General features: G+C 38.3%; 2 protein-coding genes across 17 annotated transcripts in view; both read right to left on the bottom strand.

The window, feature by feature from the left end:
• LOC127413368 (uncharacterized) overlaps positions 1-16,142 on the bottom strand; it is a 28,689-nt gene extending 12,547 nt beyond the window's left edge. For both annotated transcript variants that reach the window (XM_051650478.1, XM_051650480.1), the window contains exon 1: positions 16,065-16,142. In XM_051650478.1, the coding sequence (XP_051506438.1) occupies positions 16,065-16,114 (50 nt within the window). In that variant the 5' untranslated portion in view covers positions 16,115-16,142. The remainder of the gene's footprint in view (positions 1-16,064) is intronic.
• The window catches only part of LOC127413371 (peroxidasin-like), a 107,619-nt gene that overhangs the window by 35,161 nt on the left and 54,897 nt on the right, over positions 1-17,561 (bottom strand). For 3 of the 15 annotated variants that reach the window (XM_051650501.1, XM_051650491.1, XM_051650498.1), the window contains exon 5: positions 13,586-13,666. The exons of 3 other annotated variants lie outside the window; for them this stretch is intronic. In XM_051650501.1, coding sequence (XP_051506461.1) covers positions 13,586-13,666 — 81 coding nt within the window. Of the gene's footprint in view, positions 1-13,415; positions 13,491-13,585; positions 13,667-13,850; positions 13,887-17,561 lie in introns of those variants that run through there. 9 more of the 15 variants (XM_051650490.1, XM_051650497.1, XM_051650495.1 and 6 more) reach the window with 7 other exon arrangements.

The raw sequence follows: 17,561 nt of genomic DNA, 5'->3' as shown, positions 1-17,561 counted from the left end.
TATAACAAGTTCAAGTCATTACGAGACACTACATTCACAGAAGTGACGTGACAGTGCAAACGTTCTTTAAACAACTTTTTTTTGCAATCTTACACATACAAAAAAACTATTCCGTGTATGAAAACTATTGCGTGAATTGGGGAGGCAGATGTTGAAGCGGAATATTTATGACAGATTTCCTCTGACTGGTGTTAGACTTTGTTTTTCTATGCAAACACGTGCTAGATAGACGTTCAACGGTACAAGTAATTACTGATTATTACTAATTAACAACATGTATTTACTATAGGTATACAGTTAGGGTTTGGTTTAGGGTTAGTTGCTTGTATTTACACATAATTGTCTGTTATTACTATAGTAAATACATATAATATGTGTAACAAGGACACATTAAAATAAAGTGTTACCTTAACTTCCTCTTGGACAGCAACAGAGCGCAACAGTTCAACACTAGGGATGGGACACAGTAATTGTGATCATATTCATTATGGTAGTTTCACTGTGTTTTTGTTGATGATGAAGTGTTCATTTTTATGATAATGTTAACTAATAATTTGTAACTAATGTTGATATGTTTATTTTGATGTCTTCTGAACAAAACATTGCACCAATGATTTATGTTTAGAAACAGACACATCAAATGAAAAATTACATCAAGCTACATATCTGAGTAAGAGTGAACATATTTCCTGTTAGTATGTTAAAAAGCCTGCACTGTTCACACATCAGTGTATTTATGATGTCTTGTTAGTGTCATCTGCAATACTGAACATTATCATTATAGTGAATATTTGAAAACATATGATTATTCTGATATTTGGGCGTTGTTCAAACCGTTAGCATCTTTTTATGAAAATTATGGGGGGCCAAACAAAAAATGCCCCTGATATTCAAAATTTGGGGGTGAATTGCCCCCCAAATAATTCACATCACTCTATTCTAGGCCTAATTATACACATTATCATATAAATCATTAGTTTTTAGATTTATAAATTATGTTAATAAATTGATTAAATTGAAGAAGGACAATTAGAAGTACTGTAAAATACTGAGAGATTATAACAAAATATGCCCTCTTAAAGGTTAAAAAAAAAAAATGCCTCTGAACATAAATCCAGAGAGAAAAGAGTGCCTCTTAATGGAAACATTAATTTCTGATGCTGTTTATTGTTTAAAAGTCATGAAAAAGACATGAAAACTCTTTAATGTAACAACACATAAATATAAAGATCTCAAAGGAAAGATTAGAAAATTGTAAAATAAATAAATAAATAAATACATTATACAACTGATTCTGTTGTCGCCATTGGACTCAAGATGGCGCCGAGTATGGCTGATGCGTTGCGAGCTCCTACACAACGTTGTAGTTTTTTGTTTGTTTTGTTTACAATTCTTATGTTTTTTGTCTTGGATGTTGTCTGCCTTATTGTCTACGACAGACAAACACTTTTGGTCATTGGTTCTGCAATTACACACCGTAAACCGGACTTCAAATTTCTCGATGCCGACCTGCTGTTTACAAACATGCCGGAGCCCTTTGTCTGGGCAGCCTGGCCGTGGAAACGCAGAAGGAAAAGGGGAAACAGAGCCGGCGTTCTCATCAGAGTAAGACGTCGTGCAAATCGACCCCCGCTACCCAGTATTCTACTGGCAAATGTTCAGTCTCTGGACAACAAGCTCTGCGAGCTGAGAGCGCGGATCTCTTTCCAACAAGAGACAAGGGACTGCTGCATTATCTGCCTCACAGAAACTTGGATGTCTGCGGAGATTCCAGACTCAGCCATTGAACCCGCGGGGTTCTCCATGCACCGAGCGGACAGAGCGAAAGACCTCTCAGGTAAAAGCAGAGGTGGTGATGTATGATTTATGATCAACAAATCCTGGTGTGATCAGAGGAATGTACATTCTATCAAGTCTTTCTGCTCTCCTGATCTGGAATTTCTTATGCTTCTGTGTCGACCATTCTGGCTACCGAGGCTACCATTCTGGCACAGCGGTCATTATCACTGCTGTGTACATACCCCCACAAGCCAACACAGACCGGGCACTCAAGGAACTGTATGGGATTATAAGCAAGCAGGAAACCGCGCACCCTGAGGGCGCGTTCATTGTGACCGGGGACTTTAACAAAGCCAATCTCAAATCAGTCGCACCAAAATGCCACCAACACATTAGTTTTAACACACAAGGGGACCGGATTTTGGACCATTTCTACTCTCCCTTCCAGGATGGCAACAAATCCCTCCCTCGTCCTCCATTTGGCAAATCGGACCACTCTTTCATTCTGCTTCTGCCTGCTTACAGGCAGAAACTGAAACAGGAAGCACCCACCATCAGAACGATCCAGTGCTGGTCGGACCAATCAGACTCTACGCTACAACACTGTTTTGATCACACGGACTGGGAGATGTTCCGGTCCACCTCTGATGACGACATCAAGCTTTACGCTGATAGCGTAATGTGTTTCATCAGAAAGTGCATAGAGGGTGGGTTTCCGTGGACACCATGCGAGAAGCAGACGTGTGAGACACGAGCTCTGTGAACTTTGCTAGTTTTTTAATTATTTTCATGTTATAATCTGGTGAGATTCGATACACCCAATTACATTCTTGCTCTTTGAGGTAAACATGGCAAAGAAGTCAAAATCCTCAGACTCTGGAGACATTAAAAGACATTTACGTGTTCAAGCTGAGGCCTCTGGCGGGACTGCGAAACGGGGACTCGATTTGGATGGCACGTCGGTAGATGAAATTCAGCATCAACTGTCCAACATGTTGGTAATGCTGACAAAGGTTGTTGCTGACTTGGAAGATCTCGCTGAAATACGTCGATCGATTACGGAGTTGTTTACAAGAGTGACAGAAGTTGAAAAATGAATCTATTATCTTGAGTCATCGGAAAGGGAATTATCCGCTAATCTGCCTGTGTCCAAAACAGATTTGGAATTAATTTAGGAAAAACTGGAATATTTTGAATATATGAGCTGAAGGAATAACATACGAATTGTTGGAATTCCTGAGCATGAAGAGGGCAGAGATATGGTGAAATTCCTGGACGAACTCTTGCAGAGTCTGCTCGACATAACAGGCCACAAGCTGGAAATCGAGCGAGCTCACAGAGTCCCTTCTCGCAGATCTGCTGAGGGAGAAAGGCCGCGATTGATTTTGGCCAAATTTCTGAGATCATCCGATAAAGATCTGGTGTTGCCCCAGGCGAGGAGCAAAGGAAAGCTTTCTTGGAAGAACCATAATATTTTCTTGTTCCCGGACTTTGCGAATTCGACAAGAGAGAAACGCGATTGGTTCAAGGAATGTAAGAATCTCTTACACCAGCAGAAGATCACTTTTGCAATGATGTTCCCGGCCAAACTGAGAATAGAAACAAAGAATGGTCGCAAAGTATTTACATGTCCAAAACAGGCACTCTCTTTCGTAAATACATTGGAGTGAGTAAGCCATTTGATGTTTCTTATATTAGTGGTCTGACTCGCAGTTGAGGAACTCTATTATCTGAGGAAGCTGGGTGCCATTTTTGTTTCTTTTTGCGCTGGCTCCGCCTAGCGTCTGGAGTTTGTTTTGTGGCATGACTCCAAGAAAATTTTGCATTGACGGAAGATCTTTTTTACACTGAAGTTTCCGGCCAGATCGAGAATGGACACTTTGGATGACCACAAAATATCTACAAGCTCACATAAAGGACGTCTTTTTTAAAGTTGACGGGCTGAGTAAGTTATGGTGTATAACAATTTTTTTTTTTTTTTTTTTTTGCGGCCTCCGAGTTTGGCTCTTGATCATCCGAGGAACCGGGATGTCGGTTTTGTTTTTCGTGCTGGCTCTGCCTAGTGACTGGAGCTTGTTCTGTTGAATATCACTCCTTTGGAACAGCTGTGGATAAATCTGTTTGTCCTTTGTGCTTATTCCTCCTGCTGGCTGGAGTCTGTTTTGTTGAGTATTTTTTCGGGACATTGGAATGATTATGTCATCCGCTGAACTCATAACAGCTGGCTCACTGAACAGTTGCTTGTCTGTCCGAGGAAACTGAATGGCTTTATATCAGCTGGAGTTTATTTTGTGGAGGAACACACCTTCGAGATGGTTCTGTGAATGAGTCTACATGTTTTTTCTGTTATTCTGCCTGTTGGCTGGGGTCTGTTTTACAAAGCATTTTTTGTTATGTAATTTTGCCTTATAAAATTTGTATAGAAGCACTGGACTTGAGCAATCCGATGGCAAAGTTGTCGCGGGGGTTCTCGTAGGTGTACATGGACTCTTTGAGTTTTAAGGGATTGACGCCAGTTGGCGCTGTTGTGCGTGGGGTTAATGTGCACATTTTTCTTTTTTCTGTTTGTTTTGATCGGGGGGAAGTTCAGGGTTTGATTGTTGCATTAATGGGGAATGTGGTCTGTGTAATCTTGTTTTTGACACACAATTTATTTATTTTTATTATATCAATATGTCAAATGTTAATATGAATAAGTTGTCTCTCTCCACATGGAATGAGAATGGGTTGGGGCACCCCATAAAAAGAAGGAAGGTTATTTCTTTTCTTAAACGTAAGAAATATGATATTGTGTTTCTTCAAGAAACACATCTTTCCCCGCAGGAAGCTGAAAATTTTGGGAAGATATGGGGTGGACATGTTTTCTTTAGTGTCGGCTCAAGTAAGAGTAGGGGAGTCATTATATTGATTAATAAACATCTACAATTCAAATTTCTCAAACAGATTAAAGATAAATTAGGAAGAGTCATTATTGTTTTAGCTGAAATTCAAGGGCAAAGGTTGATTTTGGCTAATATTTATGCGCCTAATGCTGATGATCAGGGCTTTTTATAGATCGTGAAGGGATGTTGCAAGCCGCTGGCACCCCTCATGATATATAATTGGGAGGAGACTTTAATCTTTTGATGGACTCAGTCCTTGATCATAGTGAAGCAAAAGTGTGAAAGCCCCCTAGAGCAACAGTGACACTTCACAAGATGTGTAAAAATCTTGGTCTTTTGAACCCATCTGTTAGGGACTATACATTTTTTTCATCAGTCCATAAGATTTATTCTAGAATAGATTTATAGAAGCCTCATTTCATTTGTTGTTGATTGCTCATTTGGAAACATCTTAGTCTCAGATCACGCCTTGGTGAGTTTGGAGATGTTGCCATATACGAAGAAAAAGAAATCATACAGTTGGCGCTTTAATGTATCCCTTTTGCAAAATCCTGATTTCCAACAAATGTTAAAGACTGAAATCAATGTTTATATGGAGACCAATTGGTCCTCAGTATCCTCTGTGGGCATGGCTTGGGAGGCACATAAGGCAGTTCTTAGGGGTCGGATCATACAGTATGCCTCATTCGCCAAAAAATCCTAAGCACGAGAACTTGTGGAGTTGGAGGAGAATATTAAAAGTGCAGAGGCAGAGCTGAAGCACAGAATGTCGTCTGATGGCCTCAGAGAATTGACTAGATTGAAATACAGATATAATGCTATTTTGTCACAGAAAGTGGAGTATTGGTTATTCAGGGCAAGACAGTCATACTTTGAGTCAGGGGACAAAGCAGGGAAGCTAGACATATAAAGCAGAGAGAGTCTTTTTCTACTATTCCCTCAGTGAAATCTGCTGGTGGTGAAATATTTACCTCAGCCACTGATATTAATAATGCTTTTAAAGAATTCTATATTGATCTTTATAGTTCTACGTCTTCGTCTACTGATGAAGATATTAGAAACTTTGTGGAACCATAAAAACTTCCTAAACTGACAACTGAGCAAATAAATTGTCTTGATTCTGAGATAACCTTGGGGGAACTTGACGAGGTAATTAAGGCCTTACCTACAGGCAAAGCTCTGGGGCCAGATGGTTTTGCTGCTGAATTTTTTAGATCTTATGCTACAGAACTGGCTCCACTTTTGTTAGAAGTTTATACAGAATCATTAAAGAACAGAAAGCTTCCTCCAACCATGACACAAGCCCGGATCAGTCTTATTCTTAAAAAGGACAAAGAATCTGTAAAAGTTACCATCCAATTTCCCTGATCAAGTTAGATGTAAAAATGTTGTCAAACATTTCGGCTAATCGATTAAATAAAGTTATGACATCACTTATACATATAGATCAGGTGGGGTTTATTCGGGGCCGTAGCTCTTCTGATAACATTAGGCGTCTCATCAATATCATGTGGTCAGTAGCGAATGAACAATCTTCGGTCGCTGCCATCTCACTTGACGCCAAAAAGGCATTTGATATGGTAGAATGGGTTTATCTTTTTAAGGTTTTGGAAATATACGGGTTCGGGAGTACGTTTATTGGATGGATTAAGTTACTTTATAGACACCCAGTAGCGGCGGTACGAACAAATGGACTAATTTCAGATTATTTTACTTTGGACAGGGGCACCCGGCAGGGTTGCCCTCTTTCCCCATTATTGTTCTGTCTTGCCCTGGAACCATTAGCAACCGCGATAAGAAAGGAGTATGATTTTCCAGGGGTGGTGGCGGGAGGTATGGCGCATAAACTCTTGCTTTACACAGATGATATTCTATAATTTGTTTGACCCCAGTAGATCTACGCCTTGCCTCCACAGAATTATTAATTCCTTTTCTAAGTTTTCAGGATATAGAGTCAATTAGTCTAAATCCGAAGCTTTGGCTCTGACAGCGTACTGCCCAGAAATGGCTTTCCAGCCGGTGCTTTCCAGTGGCCCAAACAGGGCATTAAGTATTTGGGTATTTTATTTCCAGCAAATTTGTGTGATTTAGTTAGTTAATTTTGACCCCTAAATAAAACGGTTTTCGAGTGATGTGGGCAGGTGGGCTTCATTACATTTATCTATGATTGGGAAGGTTAATGTTATTAAAATGGTGGGCTAGGCCTGCCCAAGACTTTATTTTATTATTATGCATTCGGTCTCAGACATTTGGCTCATTGGTCGCTTCCACCTGAGAGAGCCCCTCCCTGGTTCTGTATAGAACAGGAAGTTCTTGCCCCTATTTCACCACTGCAGAGCCTTTCTATCAAATTAATCAGAGAAGCTAAAGTACATCCCGTTATCTCGCACTTGAACTCGGTATGGACGAAAGTGTCCAGACTGTTTAATTCTGAAATTTTTTTTAAATGTTGCCTCGAGCATATGACTGAACCCCAAACTATGCATCAATAAGTCCCCTTTTTGCTGGTCAGAGTGGATTGGGAGGGGGGTTACTACACTCGGTGACCTGTATGAGAATGGAGTGTTGAGATCCTTTCAAAATTTGGTTCAACTTTTTGGGATTCCTAGATCTCAGTTCTATAAGTATTTACAGCTGCGCCACCTCCTCTATATTGTTTTTGGGAGTGGTTTACACTCTCCTAAAGCGGCAGACACTCTGGGAGAGGTGATTACTGCTTTTGGAAAAGGTCATGAGGCATCGGAGTATTACTCCCTACTAATTCAGAGTCTGGGAGATGGAACTTCAACTTCTCTTGAGAGATTATGGGAGAAAGATCTAAATTTGGTATTGGAGGAGGGACAGTGGGCTGGGATTCTAAAAAATGTCAAATCTGCATCTAGAGACGCAAGGGTTCGCCTCATGCAATTTAAGATTTTACATAGAGTCTATTGGACCCCCTCTAGATTGCATAGGCTTGATCTTAAAGACACACCCACCTGCTGGCGATGTCAATTAGAAGATGGAGACACAACCCATGTCTTTTGGGGATGTGTTAAGATGCAGGAATTTTGGATGAGGATTCAGAGTTGTATGTGTGAGGTTTTGGCCTCTCAAATTTTGCCCTAGACTCTGTATCTTGGGAGATGGGGCAGTCATTAATTTGGAGAATAAGCACATGAAAAACTGGGTCCTATCTAGTGTTATGATCGCCAGACAGATTACTTTGAGGAGTTGGAAGTCGGCTGGAGCGCCCCCTTTTCAGGAGTGATGTTCAGAGATGGCCAGAGTGGCAGCTCTTGAGGAGGGGGTATCCAGAAGACTGGGGAGTCTGGACGTGTTTGCGAAGAAGGCGGGCAGATATCTGTCTTTTTTGGAGGGCTCTCGGGGAGGGACAGTGGAGAGAGAGGTGTAGGGGTTTTATGTGTGTGATTGTTTTATTTTTTATTTTTGTTGTGTGTCTATGGTTGTGTGACCACTGGGGTGTTGTTGGGGGTCAGGTGGGGGATTGGGGAGGGGAGGGGGTAGCGGGGGTTGTATATTGATTCTGTATATGTGTGTTCTCATATGAATATATTTAATGGTTGAATCAATAAAAAAATGTTAATCGAAAAAAAAAAAAAGAAAGTGCGTAGAGGACATTGTTCCGACCAAAACAATACGGATCTACCCGAACCAGAAACATTGGATTAATAGCAATGTTCGTGCGGCACTTGATGTGTGGACCTCCACTTTTAATTCCGGGAACACGGAGGAGCATAAACAAGCCAGTTATGCCCTCCGAAAAAGAGTCCGAACAGCAAAACGTCAGTACAGGAACAAGATTGAAGGACAGTTCAACACCACCAACTCTAGAAGCATGTGGCAGGGAATTAACATTGGTGTCAGGAGCACAACCTCTCCCTCAACGTCAGTAAAACAAATGAGCTTATGGTGGACATCAGAAGAAGAGAAAGAGAACACAGCCCCATCACCATCAATGGAGCACTAGTGGAGAGAGTCAGCAGCTTCAAGTTCCTGGGTGTCCACATCACTGAGGAACTCACATGGTCGGTCCACACTGAGGCCGTTGTGAAGAAGGCTCATCAGCGCCTCTTCTTCCTGAGACGGCTGAGGAAGTTTGGAATGAACCGCCACATCCTCACACGGTTCTACACCTGCACTGTAGAGAGCATCCTGACTGGCTGCATCACTGCCTGGTACGGCAATAGCACAGCCCACAACCGCAAAGCCCTGCAAAGGGTGGTGCGAACTGCCAGACAGATCATTGGAGGTGAGCTTCCCTCCCTCCAGGACATATATACCAGGCGGTGTGTGAAAAAAGCTCGGAGGATCATCAGAGACTCCATGGGCTGTTCTCACTGCTACCATCAGGCAGGCGGTATCGTAGCATCAGGACCCACACCAGCTGACTACATGACAGCTTCTTCCCCCAAGCAATCAGACTTTTGAACTCTTGATCTCTCACGATCAAATACATCAGCACTGCACTTTATTACTCTTATTATCTCACACCGGACTGTAATAAATTATATTCTCTCTTAACAACACACTGGCAACTTACTATCAGCCGACAGCCTGAATGTCAATACAGTACAATACAACCTACTGTATATTTTATATATACTATATATACTATTTTTATTGTGTAATGTGTATTGTATATTGTGTGTATTGTATACTGTACATTGTATGTTATTATTTGTATATTGTGTTGTGTGTAATTATGTGTATATTAGATTTTAAATTGTGTTGTGTAAATCTGATGTTTATTGTAAATTGGTATATGTCTCATCACTGTCACGACTACTATGTTGCTCAGAACTGCATCCAAGAATTTCACACACTATTGCACTTGGGTATATGGTTGTGTGACAATAAAAGTGATCTGATTTGATTTTTTATTTTTATTTGGCCAGCACAGAAACTTGTTAGCATGTTATAAATTCTACAGATTATCTGAAAATAAAAATGCTAGTAGGCCTAATACACACTGTTAAATTGTCATCTTCTCATTCCACTAAATCTCTGCTTATTTTATAACTGTTGCTCTTTGTATTTGGGTGATTCTTTTATTTATTTATTTATTTATTTATTTATTTATTATTTTCTCCCAATTAGGAATGCACAATTACGACTACTTAGTAGGTCCTCATGGTGGCGTGGTTACTCACCTCAATCCGGGTGGCGGAGGACAAGTCTCTGTTGCCTCCGCTTCTGAGACCGTCAATCTGCGTATCTTATGACGTGGCTTGCTGTGCATGACACCACGGAGACTCTGCATGCGGGGGCTAATTCTAATCTCCGCGATCCACGCACAATTTACCACAAGCCCCACTGAGAGCGATAACCACTAATAGCGACCACGAGGAGGTAACCCCGTGTGACTTTACCCACCCTAGCAACCGGACCAATTTGTTTGCTTTGAAGACCTGGCTGGAGTCACTCAGCACACCCTGGATCCGAACTCGTGACTCCAGGGGTGGTAATCAGCATCAATACTCGCTGAGCTACCCAGGCCCCAATTTGGGTGGATTCTTGATCACAGTGGCATAAGTTGCACTGCAGTTTTCCTGAACTCTTTTTGCTCCTCTCATGGCAGCGTACGTCACTTTATCATCAGAATGAACCTGAATGACCAAAAGAGACAAAGTCGAGCAATATGTAAGTATCAACGAACACATTATTACAGCATTTTTACAGCTTCAGTGATTTCATTTTAGTCCAACTGCATATTTAAATACTGTAGGCTCTGCCATTACACAGGATGTTATTGTTACATAGACAGATTTTCCTTTTCATTGTTAGCAGATTTTAAAAGAAATGCCTTATTATATTATCAAAAACAGACAGTATACATGGGTATAAGCAGTATAAAATGGCCAGTTTTATTTACATACATTGTGTCTTTCAGTCAGTGCTTTTCTGTAAGTGATTACCTCAGCATAAGCCACATCATCTGTCTTCTAAATATCAACAGAAACATGGTTATGATATGAGTGAAGTGTGTAGAATCACTGGACTATTATTATTCTCATTTAATAATCAGAACTATGTGACTATATTCATTAATTATAATTATTCTACATAGATGCTGCAGTGTATGGTTAAAATAATTATTTGTACCTCTGAACTACTGTGAGTTAAAAGACCTGGTTTACAATATACAAATTTAAAATTAGGCCCTTACCATTGTAGGAACTTATGGGCAGAAGAATTAACCATTTCTATGCTGAACGACTTAAATCCAGGATTTACACTGATATTTACTTCCAAGTGATTAAAACTAAGACACAGAGAGGCCCCCGAAATTCCTCAGCATCATAAATTAAAGCCTGCTGATGCCAAAAAGTCTACCAAAACCAGGCGTAAGCAGTTAAAGATGCCTGAAATGAGTCCATAAAACCTGCAACTGGCTAATGTTAACTGCCTTGAAAACAAAGGTAGATCTGTTGAAGCAACACAAAACCCCACCAACAAAGTGATCATCACATGACTTAAAGGCCATCTTATCTTGTCAGGTTTGTGCTTAAAAATGAGCCACCAGATAAAGTAGTAGTTCACCTAAAAATTTACTTTTACTCACTCATTTATTCACCCATTCTAAACTCATATACTGGGTTTTTTCTTGGAACATAAAAATAGATATATTAAGCAGCTCTATTCCATTGAATAACAGTTTATAGTGAGCAGGAGCTTTTGAGCTTCATAAAGGACAAATACTATAAAGGTTCAGTATAAAGACATCATAACAGTAATCCACATGACAAGTGCACTATATTCCAAGCTTTCTGGGGAAATACAACAGCTATGTGTTGTATGGACTACTTTTATGGTAATTTTATAATTATTTTTTTTCTCTTTGGACTTTGACAGCAGTGCACATTATGAACTGTTTTGTATGGAAAAGAGCAGTGTTAGGATTCTTAAAGAAAATATTGTGTTAAGATTCTACTGGGAGGAAAAAACAATGAGGGACAACTTCAGGGCAGTAAATAATTTTGTGTATTTTTTTATTTTTATTTATTTTATTTTATTTTTGCTAGCCAGCTTACACAGTATTGTCATTTTACAGATACATCAATGATGAAAAGAAATTCAAATTATATTCATCTTTTCTTTAAGCACAAAAAAAAAAAAAAATAGAAAGAAAGAAAAGGTGACAGAATTTGACAGAAACAGGCAAATTGCTACCATTGCAGACACAGTGTTTGTCTTACACTGTGTGAACTTTAAAAATAATCATTTAAAAGCAAAAATTATAACATTTTGGGCCTTTATCGCATTTCAAGCCTTTATTGAGAAAATTGTTGTATTCAAAGCCTTTACTATATTAAAGGACCAAAGAGGACCATTATATTTGTGACCTCAATACCTTCCCAAAGGAGAGAATATAAAGATGAAGGGAAGGACTGAAACCAGGTGCTGCCCATGAACACAAGCCCATAGCAATGCTGATTGAACTGCTGAGCAGCACCTTATAAAACACAAGGGAGAGAAGAAAACACAAGCACATGGACAACCTGAGACAGAGGTGGAGGAATCTGTTACAACCTTGCCACAACAAGAATAAAACAAGAGCAAAATGGCAGGATCATGACATCTTGTGCATGTAAAGCAAAGGGCTTCATCAATTATATTGATTAGTTTTGTTACTTTTTTACTCACCCAAATACACAACCAACCCAAAACATGATGATTCAAGTACTGTATATGTGTACAAACAGAAAACAGAAAGAGAAAATTGGTTAATATATTTTCATTGTTTATGCTTTTTTATTTACATTAATGAAAAAGTAGAGAGATTATTTTCTATAAATAAACTTTTTGTAGTTTAATTTATTTTTTTATTTCTTTGCATGGTACCTGTTTTTCTGGTCTTTGAAGATTTTATACTGTGCTTACTGTAGTAAAAACATGGTTATTTTTTGTAAGGGAAGGTTAGGGGTAGGGGTTGGTGTAGGATGTCTGTGAGACTCACAATAAACACCATGGAGTGATGCCCTTACTGTATGTTGTTATTTCATTAGTGGTGCAAATAGCATCTTACACGATTTACCCTTAACATTATTCGCACTTAGTGCAACAAAGATGCATTTTGTTGCTATTAATACTTAGTGTAAACTGTTCATAACATCTAACACTATTTGCACTTAGTGAAAAAATCCTCTGCTTTGCAGGCCATTGTTAGTCTTTTATATTGTAAGCACAGTAATTGTGATCATATTTATTACAGCAGATCTTCTTTGTGTTTTTTAGTTGAGCTTACGGTTGTGTTTGAGAAATACTTAGTTTGACCACACTTGCTCAACCTGCACTGAACAGTGGTCACCTCAGATTCCAGTTTAGACTGTTGAGAAACAATTCTGAATCATTTGAAGGTTCGTTCCACTTCTGTCTTTTAGTAGGATGCTGCATTGAATCTCTTCTGCTAAAGTGCTAAGATAGATGTCACCCAGATGTGATTAAGACAATTAATAAACACACTTTCAGTAAAAGTTCAGCAAACAGTTTACTGTATATTTCATACAATATTTACTTGAGCTCATGATAGTCTGTAAAATCCTCATTTGAACACTTCCTAAACTTCAGTAGAAAAGATTGAATTCCTGCTATTACAGTATTTCTCTGAAAGCAGTAAATGTCATTCAACATGAGAATCACCAGAATCACTGAACCTGAATCATCCTCACAGATTTGATTCAAACTTTATTTTAAAGCAGTCTGCACATTAATGAATGCTGGAAATGACATTGAAATCATGTTACATTTTTCAATTTTATTTTTTTATTCTAAATTATAGTAGGTATCACTCAGTCTTCTAGGTGTTTCAGCTCTTCTTTTGTTTTCTGAAAATAAAAACAATATTTCAGTTGATGTCTATGCGTCTGCTCACATAGATTGTTGTGAATCCTCAGATTGTGAAAAAATGTTTAAAAACTCACCAGCTCTCCTTTCACAGATGATCTGAAGCAGAATAACAGTAGGAGTAGTTACTGCTGCAATCTCAACGATAATTATAATCACTGCAGGAAAGAGACACAGACACATTCAGGTAGAGGTTACATCACACGAGAATAAACAAACTGAATCCACAAAACTCTGTATGACCTTATTTGTGTAAATCATATGAAAAGACAACAATATCTACAAAAAATGCTGTACAGTTATCAGTTTAATGTAATACAAAGTGGTAAAGACATTTTATACCTCTCAATAATGATCCAAATGACATTTTACTGTCTGCTGAATTGCCAAAGTGAAAAATAGAGTTGCATCAGACAAAGTGTTGAAATAATATAGTACCACAAAACACATTAGTAAAATTAAGACACTGAATCAAGAGGAATATTCATCTAGATGTTTCACAATTGAGAGAAATAAACTTTTTGAGCCTCTTGTCTATAGATTTATTTATATTTAATCTGAAGATGTTGGAATGAAGAAGGGTGTTATACTTAAAATATTTTTCACCAACATTTGTCCTTAGTGGCAGTAATGATATGCATATATAACAGAAAGCTGCATTCAGTTATGGGAGTTTGTTAGTCTTTTACCCAAATACTTGACAGTATAGCTGACTGAGGTCTTCACGTCAGTTCCTTCAGTAATCTGACATCTCCACTCTCTGTTGTTGTCTTCATTCAGGAGTGTTGTAGTCAGAGTGATGTTACAGTGTTCTGGAGAGGATGATATCTGATATCTGGAGTCTGTTTGCAGATCAACACCAGATTCATTCACCCAGATCAGTTTAAATCCCCTATAACACAAAGTATGTCCATCAATGTGAATATAATTGACAGGAGAGAGTCACAGAGCTGCCTGGTCTGATCTCAGTCTGTGTAGATGGTGGAGAGACTGAAAGAGAAATTACGAAAGAAATGACACAACAGACTTCACTCTTTTCAGTGAATATGTGAGTTTAAAGAGAGAATGGTTTACATTTCCCTTTAAATTGATCATAAAATAATTGAATGAATAAAAACACTGACCATGAAGAAAATGCAGATAAACAATTTCAGTATTTGGTCTCTCTCCATTCACATATTGCCAGCAGTTGTAAAGTCCATTATCTTCTTTTGTGGTTTTATAGATGTTCAGAGAACAGTCAGACCCCAGATTCAGTCTCTCATGTCTCTCTATGTCATTCTTCTTTATCACTTCAGAAAACAATACCTCAGACTCTGAATATCCTTCTCCATAATAGTTCCATTTAGTTGATGTGCAGTCAGAACGAGCATTATTACATGGCAGAGTGACATTTTCACCATCAGTGAAGAACACATGGATTTCTTCCACTTCACTGGTACCTGACACATAGTGCATGTGTGTGTTTATTCTGTATTTATATTAATAAATCAAAAACGGTTTTGCATTTCACACAAATTCATATTTAACATTTACTTACAAGCACGGTCGCCTGCAGGATTTAATCTGAGGGTACGCACAAAAATCTGCCTAATAAACATTATATCTAGTGGGGTCCAGGGGCATGTTTTTTTTTTTTTTTGTCTGGTGTGTGCAAAAAACAACACCAAAGTGTTCGATTCTGGTGACTTTGAGATAAGCTTTTGTTTTATTTTCTTGAGGATGAGTAGCATTCATGTAACTATTGGTTAAAGCATTTCTTCCAGTAACCGTTCAAACAGACGCGTTTTCGCACTAAAAAAGCAAAACGCTCCACAACATATAGAGAAGAACTCAGGTGTCTCGAGACACGTTTTATCAGTTGAAGAAGTTTTTTAACTTGACAAAGCATCTAAAAATGCAGTGCTCCCGTGAGAGACGCTAAAAACACAATGAAATGTGATGCAGTTTTCAAAAGACATCCATCTAGTGAATGTTTACATGGAAAACCATTGAAAAACAACGTGAACACATTCAGTTTGAACAGCCCCTTGTTCACATGACACAGCACTAGCTGACATTTCTCAAAGTTACCTCTCAAAAAGTCAGCCTTTTGTTTCAGTTTATTGTAGGTAAATTTACACTGTATCCAGCGCTGTTTTTATAAATATCCCAATACTGTTTTACTGTTTGAGAAACTGCTCCAAATGATTCAGTGAGAGAGCTCTGAACGAATTGTACTGAATCACGAATCGATTCAGACCGTTTTGCAAACCCGTTTGGCCAATTCACTGAAAATAACCGACTCAAAAGAATTATTCATTCGCAAATTGGACATTGCTAGTTCTTTTAAACAGCCAACAGAAATACGGGACACATTTCATGACTGATGAAATATTCTGAGAGTAAATATTTCTCAGGTCAGTCATGGTACACACAGTGTGTACAGCCATACAGCTGCAGGCATCCCTGCTTACAAATGTCAGAACTAAGACTCTTAACAGTGACGATAAATAAGACAATCTTCAGAAATGCCTTTTATCTCTTTAACAATTATCTGTATACAGATTTCTTTACCTGTGAGAGGTGAGCAGAGAATTATCAGTCCCAGCAGATAGATGTGACATTTATCAGCCATTTTCTGTCTTTGTTAGTCTTCTTCTTTTCAATATATGAACTCTTCCTTTAAACATTATCAGTCCTTTCTGTGTTTCTTAACATCCGGTGATCAAACAGTTCAGAGTAAGACATCATGATGCAACAAAGACACTGTGTAAACAATAAACTACATGATGCTGAATTGTAATGTAATGCACAAATATCACATTATGATAATAAACTGTCAATAAGCTGCTTACAGACAATGATTCAAATATATGCATATAGAGTCCAAATTAAAACAGAATAAGAAAATCTGTTCACATATTTCCTTTATTGGTGCTTCTGGATTATTTTCTTTATTTGTAGAAAATGTTTTTTTTCCTTTCAATTTTTTCTAATTTAAATGTTCTTTTCCTGCATGTTCCTTGACTTTTTGGTCTTCAAATATGTTATCTTTTCTATATGGTTGAGGAAATACCACTTGAGCAAGAATTTATCCAAATAACGTGCAGTTCAAAGCTCACAGTCTCACGTGACACCAGTAGTTATCCATCTCTCTGACAAAATCTATTTAATTTTCCAGAGGTGGGGGCAAGTCACACATGTTGAAGACACAAGCAAGTCTCAAGTCTTAACCATTAAGTCCGAGTCAAGTCTCAAGTCGCAGTGCAGACAAATCAAGCAAGTTAAGTCGAGTCCTGCAAAGTATCAAATCAAGTCGACTCAAGTCACAGTACCAAACAGAAATAAATAAAAATCAAAACAAGCAAGTACAACCCCCCAATATTTATACCATGATCAATGGAATCATTGTGAAGCGATCAGTGGTGCTGGCGTTTCCGTCATGACTTACAGTACATTTTTGAATATGAATTAATTAATGCCACAAAAATTATTTTTTAAACAAAAATGTATTACTGTTTATAACAATTTATTGCAATAGAAAAATTTCAAGTCATTACGAGACACTACATTCACAGAAGTGACGTGACAGTGCAAACGTACTTTAAACAACTTTTTTTTGCAATCTTACACATACAAAAAAACTATTCCGTGTATGAAAACTATTGCGTGAATTGGGAAGGAAGATATTGAAGCAGAATATTTATGACAGATTTCCTCTGACTGGTGTTAGACTTTGTTTTTCCATGCAAACACGTGCTAGATAGATGTTCAACGGTACAAGTAATTACTGATTATTACTAATTAACAACATGTATTTACTATAGGTTTTGGGTTAGGGTAAGGGTTTGGTTTAGGGTTAGTTGCTTGTATTTACACAATTGTCTGTTATTACTATAGTAAATACATATAATATGTGTAACAAGGACACATTAAAATAAAGTGTTACCTTAACTTCCTCTTGGACAGCAACAGAGCGCAACAGTTCAACACTAGGGATGGGACACAGTAATTGTGATCATATTCATTATGGTAGTTTCACTGTGTTTTTGTTGATGATGAAGTGTTCAT

The sequence above is a fragment of the Myxocyprinus asiaticus genome, chromosome 22 (assembly GCF_019703515.2).
Source record: "Myxocyprinus asiaticus isolate MX2 ecotype Aquarium Trade chromosome 22, UBuf_Myxa_2, whole genome shotgun sequence".
In the NCBI taxonomy this organism is placed as follows: Eukaryota; Metazoa; Chordata; class Actinopteri; order Cypriniformes; family Catostomidae; genus Myxocyprinus; species Myxocyprinus asiaticus.
The sequence above is the reverse complement of the archived record's forward strand: the minus strand, read 5'-3'. Positions and strand labels throughout refer to the sequence as shown.